At 45.5% G+C, this 9,699-nt stretch overlaps 1 protein-coding gene across 4 annotated transcripts in view; it reads right to left on the bottom strand.

The window, feature by feature from the left end:
* The window catches only part of LOC109972674 (rho GTPase-activating protein 27-like), a 36,511-nt gene that overhangs the window by 22,655 nt on the left and 4,157 nt on the right, over positions 1-9,699 (bottom strand). For all 4 annotated transcript variants that reach the window (XM_020621689.1, XM_020621691.1, XM_020621692.1 and 1 more), the window contains exons 2-3: positions 8,302-8,428; positions 5,641-6,680 (exon numbers count right to left, since the gene is read on the bottom strand). In XM_020621689.1, the coding sequence (XP_020477345.1) occupies positions 5,641-6,680; positions 8,302-8,326 (1,065 nt within the window). In that variant the 5' untranslated portion in view covers positions 8,327-8,428. The remainder of the gene's footprint in view (positions 1-5,640; positions 6,681-8,301; positions 8,429-9,699) is intronic.

Raw genomic sequence — 9,699 nt, 5'->3', positions numbered from 1 at the left:
TGCACATGCATAATTGCACATTGACTGTTGCACATGCTGCTCCCATGCAGCATACATTCTCTATTATATTCTTATATATTTTTATTATATTGCTGCATTTGCTGCTTAAAGTGCCTTAGATTTTGTGTTACTTATTTATCTACTTTGTATTTCACTTGTATTTTGTGGCATTCATGTGGACGGCAAAGTAAGAATGTCATTGTACAGGGAAACACGTTTCCTAACTGTGCATATGACAAATAAACACTTTGACCTTTGACCTTCCTCCCTGGCACCTCCAACCAGTGCTGGTTAGGAGAAACTTGACATATGACACCCTCTGTCTTCTGAAAAGGAAAAAGACCCCCAGAAAAGTTTGACAGGAAAACCCAATGGCAGAAATCTCAGCAAGACCAGCAAAGGAGGGACAGGAAGTAGATGTCATGTGTGTTCACAGTAAATCAGCATAGATTTACAGTGTGGACAGTCACTGACAAGAACTGGCAGTACAGTCTGTATGTAAACAGGCCGGGGACAGAGCAGCTGAGTCCTGGATCAAGTGCGTCTCCTCTGAATGGTTAACAGACTTGCTCAGAGGTCAGAGGTCAAACTCGACAATGACACCTTAGCTTCACATTAACCTGAACTCTTTTCATCTCCTGTCACTGACTGCACATCAGCTTCTACTCCACACTTCTTCTTCTTCTAGTTACATCATCACAGACACAAAACTGTTTTCTTAACAAAGGATCCATCCATCCATTATCTTTACCACTTATCTTGAAGAGGCTTGTGGGGGGGCTGGAGTCAATCCCAGCTGACACTGGGCGAGAGGCGGGGTCCATCTCAGACAGGTTGTACAGGGCTGACATGCAGACAAACAACCACACTTACTCACACTTCAGTCACCAGTCACAGTCTTTGGACTGTGAGAGGCAGCTGGAGCACCCAGAGAGAACCCACGCCGCACAGGGAGAACATGCAGACTCTACACAAAAAGGCCTTGGGCTGGCCAGGGCTCGAATGTGGAACCTTCTTGCTGGGCAGCAATGCTAACCACTGCTCCACCATGCCAACCGGTTTCTGTTTGTTTTTATGAAAATGAACCTGCAGAGACAGGTTTAATGAGAGTTCATGGACTAACGCAAGCAATAGCTAAAGCCAGTCAGTAAAGTTTCATTGAGGGTGTGTGGACTTACCCATAATGCCTCTCTCTGTGTGTCTCTGTACTGGTAAAGTTAATCCAGAGTCAAACTCCTTCAGAGAACAGACAAAAAGCTTCTAATTCTCTGTTTCTAACCCTGAAAGTCGGTGCAACACACCTCTCTGAGGACTGTAGCCCCGCCCGACATCTCTACACACTGAACCCCCCCCTCCCCCAAAAACCTCATCAAGGCCATTTTCAGTCCCTCATGAAATCTCACAAAGGACCTCTGCACATCAAGGACCACTCTGAAGTCCCCTAAGGCCTCCTTAAGAAGCTGGTCTGTCACAAGGACACCAAGAACCTCTTCAATGATTCATAAAACATTTCATGAAAACACTCCTGTACCCCCCACACAATCTCCTTGAATCTGCTTAAGCATTCCTGGAACCTCTTCAAGAAGGTACATTATCAAGGACTCCTGGAATGATGCTTGTGTTTGTTTGGGCATTTTAGTGAAGGGAAATGTTTTCCTGTGGGCACACAAACAGTTGCCCAGAAAACCTGCACACAGTGAGAGTATCAATGTGATCAGATCCACAGGGAGCAGCCGCTGCCTCCTGTGCTCAGCAAACATTTTACTGACCGCCCAGAAAGACAGAAAAAAATGCTCCTGTCCCTGAACTTGTCTTCTGTGCAGCTCTGCAACAAGACATGTGTTGTACTTCAGACTCTTCTCAAAGAATGAAGCAAAGTATCCCCTAGAGTTTAAGCTAGTAAGAGTCAACATGCAGGTATCGGTGATCTGTGTACCCCACAGCTACACATCCAATCAGAGGCTTAGCTGTTCCCCAGACATCCTGTTTCCATCAGCTGACAACACTGCGACCCGTCAGGGTGTCGCAAACATCAGTGTTAACACTCTGGTCTGACCAAAGAAGTCGGGATGCAAACTTCTCCTGCAGAACGGCCTGTGTCCCAGTAACGTCTCTGATACTGGATCATAGTGACTAATTACTGTGTCCATCACTTTAATGCTGCAGCTGGTAAAGGTGGAGCTGATGGTAACTACCTTATATACTTATACTGGGAAGTACTTTACATCCTGCTGGGTAGCTGGTGGATTTCCTACTGGGATCAATAGAGTCTGATGGTTCTACTGGGTTTGGTTTGATTCATCTGGTTCTGGACCTGAAGGTATCAAGTACATGTAGTGTAGTAAAAAGTACATTGTCTCTGACATGGAGTGAAGTCACAGGATGAAGGAGCAGGACATGGAAGTACTCAGGTACAGATACCTTAACTGTACTGAAGTACAGTACCTGAGTAAATGTACCAGTCGCCTCAGCCTCATTCATGAACAATCTGTGTGACCTCTGTTGCCCCCTACACTCACTCATTAAACTGACCGGCATATTGGCTCCATGTGGCAGGGTGTGATCACTAATTCCATCCATCCATCCATCTTCCTCTGCTTATCTGGAACCGGGTCGCGGGGGCAGCAGTCTAAGCAAAGATGCCCAGACTTCCCTCTCCCTAGACACTTCCTCCAGCTCGGAACACCTCCCTAGGAAGGCACCCAGGAGGCATCCGAAACAGAAGCCTGAGCCACCTCAGCTGGCTCCTATCGATGTGGAGGAGCAGTGGTTCTACTCTGAGCTCCTCCCGGGTGACCGAGCTCCTCACCCTATTTCTAAGGGAGCGCCCCACCACCCTGCGGAGAAAGCTCATTTTGGCCACCTGTATCCCGGATCTTGCCCTTTCGGTCATGACCCAAAGCTCATGACCATAGGTGAGAGTCAGAAGGTAGATCGACCAGTAAATCGTGATCACTAATTAAATTGTTCAATTAATTAATAAAACCGTTAATGTGCAGCATTTTAATGTAACATCAACACAGCTCATACAGGTGATGAGCAGTGTGCAGGACTTGTCTTGTATTTTCTGCAGGGCCGATTACTTGATGCTACACATTTGCAAAAAACCAGCTTGTGTGTGAGAACTGTTTGCAGTAACATAACACCAGCAGACAGATTAAAGGTATAGGAACCCGGTTTGGACACTGGAGCTCACAGCCAGACTGAGGCTCCGCATCGAGCAGGAGCTGCCTCACTGGGCTGTTACAAAGCACATTCACTAATAAATAATATATGCAGTATATATAAATAATAGAAGATCTAACTCCTCAGCTGCAGTGTTCCTGTTCCTCTGCTGCATTTGGACAAACATATGACCATTTTACCGTAGATGGGTTTCTTCTGTGTGTTCTTATTTTCATTTTATTTCATTTCGTCATTTGTTTTTTCATTTTATTTTGTCCCAACTGATTCTATCATGGTTTTAATGCTAACGCCTTTCTTTGCCTCTGTAAAACTCCCTCTGTGTTCAACTTGTGCTGTATAAATAAAGCTGCCTTGCCGACCACAAAGAATCTCCCTAAAATGAGGCAGAACGCCACAGAGCGGTCTGGGATCCAGCCCAGAGCAAACAGCCACAGCGTTCTGTTACAAACCGGGTTTGAAAAGGAACAAACTGCAAGTGAAAGAGAAAACAACATCCTGCTCTTCCTCCCCCTCCTGCCCTGCTGCTCTGGTGTAGGACTGGATGCTAAGATGGTGCTGACCCAGGGTGAATTGTCCTGGTTCCTGTCTGGACTGATTCTGACTGACCTCTGACCAGCACAGTTCATGTTTCTGCCTGGGAGGAAGTGTAGACACTGAAACTAGAGCCGTGACCTGGAGTTAGCTGCAGAAAGTCCTGCTGGGCTTCATGCTCCTCCTTTCAGCACTGAATATTTAAAACTCCAGACTGGTGCTTTAAAACAATCAGCTGAAGTGTTGACAGAGAAACCTCCTGAAAGTGAACATCAGACTGTGAGACTACAAAGACACTCTCCTCACATCTCCATCTGTTCGCTGCATTTCACTTTCAGCTAAAGACAAAAAAGCTGCTGATGTTTCCCAGGTACAGCATCAACACAGCAAAACACCTGCAGAGAGGGTCCACAAAACAAACCGGAAGTAAAGCATTGCAGAAATGGCTGCAGAGCTTCACCTTTACAGCAGACTCTTCACCTGACACGCTCTCAGCTCCGGTCACTGACACTGCAGAGAGCTCAGAGTTCAACACTGTGCAACTACTATGTCACATTCACTCACAAACACATCCACTGTTTCATTCAGTGTTACAACAACTGCCATGTTTCAACACCAAATCTCCAGCACTTACTATTATGATTTTACTTTTTATTTTATTACTCTTTTGTAGTGTACAAGTTTCTAGAAAATGTTTACTGTTCACACTGAGCAGCCAGGACTCAGTCTCAGGTCCAAACCAGTCTGAGCAGTTCATGCACTCTCTCACTCTCTCACTCTCTCTCTCTCTCTCTCTATGGTGTCGGGTTGCTGTGTTTCCTCTCTTGTCCTGCAGGTGTCGCTGCAGCATCCTCCTCTCACAGTTTCCTGTCTGAACCAGAGCACATCCTGCAGGCTGTGACATCACTACATCCTGCTGACCTCATCACATCCTGCAGTGACATCACAGACCCTGAACACCCCACCCCCCGGCCGTAAGACGCTGCTGCACTGAGGCGGGAAATATTATTATTGATAAATGTGGAGAAGTCAAAGGTCAGAGGTGACTTTTTATTCTGTTGGTCATTGGAAAGATGAAAAGAAATAACGGTTAAGGTGAAGAAATATAATAATATAAAATTTGTAGAATTTCATTATAAAAATATAAACGTTTAGTTTTAATAATATTAAAATTGTAATATTCCATTTAAAAAATATAAATACATTCCATAAACTCTAAAGAAATCTAATAGTTATAGATGCCAATAATGACTAAATAATAATAAATACATACATAGTAAAATAATGTGAAGATATTTTAAGAAAAATAAAAAACATAATTCTAGCAAATAACCCAGTAAAACATTACATAAATCAAAGTAAAAGTGAATTAAAGTCCAGACCCAGGATCAGGTTACTGCAGTCCTGGAGGTCAGAGGTCAGCAGCATCTCTACTCCATTGAGAATAACAAGAGGAAACAGCTTTTTCTTTTCTGAGCTTCCTGTGTTGAGGCGGCAGGAAATGACACACAAGGGGCTTTTATTTAGTAAAATGACCTGTGTCCTCTGAAATCTGACTGAATTTGATCCAGAACATTGATCACAGAGACCAGACCATATAGACCAGGCCACAGAGACCAGACTAACAGAGACCAGACCATAAACCAGGCCACAGAGACCAGACTACAGAGACCAGACCATATAGACCAGACTACAGAGACCAGACCATATAGACCAGGCCACAGAGACCAGACTACAGAGACTAGACCATATAGAACAGTCTACAAAGACCAGACCATATAGACCAGGACACAAACACCAGATTACAGACACCAAACTACAGCAGACAGGAAACAACACAAACCAATGGAAACACACTGAGCTGCATTTTCCCATCTTAATTTTTCATGTATTTGTCGAACGAGTTCATGAACATGTCTCTACCTGTGTCGGAGGTGGTGCTGGTGCTGATGCTGGTGAAGGTTCAGGTGGTGCTGGACTAACTCTTCCTCCAGCCAGAGCTCCCAGGTCCAAGTTCAGGTCCTGGATGGACTCATAGATGTGATTTGAATTTTCCTCCTTCAGTGAATCCTCCTCCTCACTGCTCTCCTCCAGGATTATCTCCTCTTCCTCCGGCTCTATTGGGGAGTCCTGGTTGTCATGACAACCTTCAGAAGGTGAGGATATGCTGTGGGGATCGTTGAGGGGGTGGGCTACTTGAACCACAGGGACCGTGGGGCAAACAGGGACAACTGGGACTGTGGGGACTGTGGGGACCACAGGCACCACCAGCTTCCCAACTGGGATGGGTTGGGTCTGGGATTTGGGCTGGGTCTGGGGCTGGGATGTGCACAGAGTGTCTGCTGGACTGAAACTAGGAACTTGAGGTTTCCCTGAATCCTTGCTGTCCAGGACCCCCAGCAAGTGGGGCTTTTTGTTCTGGCCACCACCCGCTATGTTTGTAGTCTTGCTGGTCATTGTGGTCCCAATCTCCATGGGACCAGCTGGAGGAATGCTGGGATGTCGTGGTGCTGGCACCACCAGATGTGACAGGTCATGGAAATCCATCGGGACACCAAATGTTGACATGCGGTTCTCATTCTTACGGTGCCCGGTGGAAGCATCAGGTCTGAGTCGGATTGTTACCTCATCCACTGGTTTAGTTCTGGTCCCACTGTGCTCCTCCAGAGCCTTTGGAACAGGGACAGGAACAGGGACTGGGACTGGTGCAGCCACAGGAACCGCAACTGGTTCAGCAATGGGTGGATCAGCAAAGTCCAGGGGTGAGGGGAAGTCCGCTGGGAGCTCCTTGACATACTTGGCTGGGATGTAGAAGGGCTTAGAGCTGTTGTCGCTTCTGACCTGCCACCAGTGGTCATTGGTCTTAGCCAGCAGGACGTAGCGCTCATTGGGTTTGATGGAGACCAGCACTCCATCCCGACCCTGGTACTCGTACTCAAACTCCACCAGGACCAAACCAAGCCCTGAAAAACCCGGTCCAGATCAGAGGATTAGAGGAAATAATGAAGAACAGTTACATCAAGTACAAGAGCTAATGCTAATGCTAACTCTACTTTGCTACTGCTAATTTAACTATTACTACTATTAATGCTACTTTAAGAAGTACTACCAGTACTGCTAGTACTACTTTAAGTGCAGTAGCATTAGCAGTAGACTCCTCCACAGCTAACAGTACAACTACATTAATCATACTGTTAACATTACTTAGACTTATATTTTAATGGCTACTGCAAATATTACTTCTACTACTTCTGTTCTAATTGTTACTTTAAATGCTACTACTATCTACTGCAAGAATACTACTCTTAGTTTAACCGATACTGCTACTCTAACTGCTTCAACTACCTAAGTACTACTACTATCATTGTTCCTTCTACTCTGCCACCACTCACACCAACACTGCTGCTGGTACTGCTGTAACTATTACTAATGGGCCTGTCATTACTTCTACTGCTTCTTCATTACTTGTGGCTCTAACTGCGTGTGTTAACCCAGGCAGGACAGGGGTTTATGAAGTACCCTGTTTTTGTGTTTGTGTTTACAAACATCTCATGCTGGTTTCATAAACCTGTATAAATTCTAATCCCAGATGTGAGAAACCTGAATATGCTAGTTGTAGTACACTGAAACTAAGTGGGATACTGTTGCACATTCACAACTGGCCCAAGGTTCAGAATGCTACAGGTGTGTTTTCAGCCAAGTGATGAAACAGAAGCACAAACATGGCGGCAGTGAAAAAGTCTCATTTTGGAGTAAAAAACAAAATACATTTTGTTTGGTAATGCCTGGGTTCAGTAACCTCAGTAATTTAGGTCACAGAAAGCATCATATACAGTCAGGTCACAGAGGAAAATGCTACAGAAACATTACTACTTATACACATAAACACAGTAGAGCAGGTGGTGTTGATGTTGCTTTGAGACAAAGCAGCTTCATGTTGAACAGCCACACGGTTACAGGATAGTCACATTAACCATCTCACACATGCCAGCTTGTGTCTGTAAACACGACGAGCACCTGCACAAAATGTATGCAGAAGTCTGTATTTATCATGTATACAGGGGTATGCTGAACCAGATCTGTCTGTGATGTAGCTAAACCTAGTGTCTCCAGGACGATCAACACCAGGGCAGTTCACTGGATCTTTATTGTCCTTCAACAAGAAATTCTTTCTGCAGCATAAAAATACAAAGACATAAAAACCTGCCACAATAAAACACAAAACAGTAAGAAGACTATAAATGTCCTGGTACTGTTCATGACAGACAGTCACGTCTGCTACAAACAAGGAAAAGAAAGCAAGACAAAGTGCCGAGTTGTTAGTATCAGGCTGGATTTAAGATTTAGGAGCACCTGGTGCACATGCAGGAAACGTGAACCTGCTGCCACTAAAGGTAAACAGACAGTTCATGACTCCAGTGAGACGGACTCACTGGACTGTCAGCTGACAAACAAACAGAATATCCATCACTCCACATGTCCTGGTGGCTAGAGGTCAGGCTGCTATCACCACTGCTGACATCACTGCTGCTGTATCTGAGCACTGAACTACTAATACATGTTCGCAGTACTGAGAGGACTCACCTCTGCCGGCCAGGGAGGAGGTCATTGCCGTTGTGAGGACTCTGGGCTCCTCGGGCCCCGCCCCTCAGGTAGATGACTCTGAAGGTTGGGGGGGGGGGTCAAAGGTCACAGATGATTATCAGCTCCCCTAAAGACACAAAACACAGGTCAGATACTTCTGACAGGCTGGGTGACAGTAGTACTGTGCTACATGTGAACAAATGGTGGAAGCACCACGTTTACTTTGTTCAGGACAAATCAATCTGGTGTCCAGATGCTTCTGAAAACTGCACTGAGAACAAGCAGAAGAAATCACAGAGAATGTGCCGTTTGGGTTTGAAGCAAACTGCTGAAAAGAAAAGCGACATCTGAGAGTATGTGCACAGTAAAACTCCGCCTAAACAGCGACTGAGAAACAGGCAGGAATGAGAGTTATGTTCCTGTGGTTCCTCATGTCAGAACAAGTCAAACCACAATCAGATCTGCACATCAAGCTCCTCCTGCAGCCCCTGAGGCCAACACGAACCTGGACTCCTCACTGACTTCCTGGTCACAAACACGTCCCCACCCAGCTGGAGGCTGGGTTGTCCTACACCAGCACCTGTGAAACCCTGAACAGGGTTTACAGGTGTACCTGTCACTAAGTCCAGAAGTCGAGCAGCCACCTGTTTTATACCAACAAATGTTAGTGCTGTCAGTTTCCACAGCAATGGTTCAACAGAGTCCTGCTAACCTCACCCGCTGGTCACTGGTTTACAACTGCACTCTGAGCTCAGCGTTTCACATTAAAAGTCTTCCAGGAAAGGGAGGGGCTGTTAACCACGACCCCAGTAAGACCCCGGTCTGCAGGTTTCAGTCCAAACCACATGTCCTCCTCTTCTGCTGCTGCTTAGTGGTGGCTGGCAAACAGCTGTAGGTGCATTACCTGCATCATCTGGACTGGACTCTGGGTCTGAATCACTGGTACATTATCTAATAAGTTACAATAATACTGTGATAAATTCTCCTGGTGAGTGCCCCACACCTGCAAACACATCTGCTACATGTCCTAGTGTAGCTCACAGATGCTCTTAATCACTTTAATTACATCCTTTATCTATTTGACTATTTTTATCATCTTTTCTGTTTTACATTTATGTACAGACTTTGCCTGGTATAATAAAATTCCCTTCATTAGTGCCTCATCTCCGCTGCACTGTGGTGAAACTGTGTGCTCTATAAACACACCTGACATGACTAAGTTCAGGCCTGTCTCTCTGCTGGTCTCTGGGACCAGGTACCACCATTTCCTGTTGCTCACAGCAGCACACATGTATATCTGCAGTGAACTGCTCAAACCGGAGTGGCTGAATCTCATCCCTGACAGTTGATTTCACACACTGCTGTATTCCTGATGGCATGAAACAACCAAAGAAGACT

This window comes from Monopterus albus, unplaced genomic scaffold (genome assembly GCF_001952655.1).
Source record: "Monopterus albus unplaced genomic scaffold, M_albus_1.0 scaffold265.1, whole genome shotgun sequence".
NCBI lineage: Eukaryota > Metazoa > Chordata > Actinopteri > Synbranchiformes > Synbranchidae > Monopterus > Monopterus albus.
This window is presented reverse-complemented; position numbering and strand designations above follow the sequence as displayed.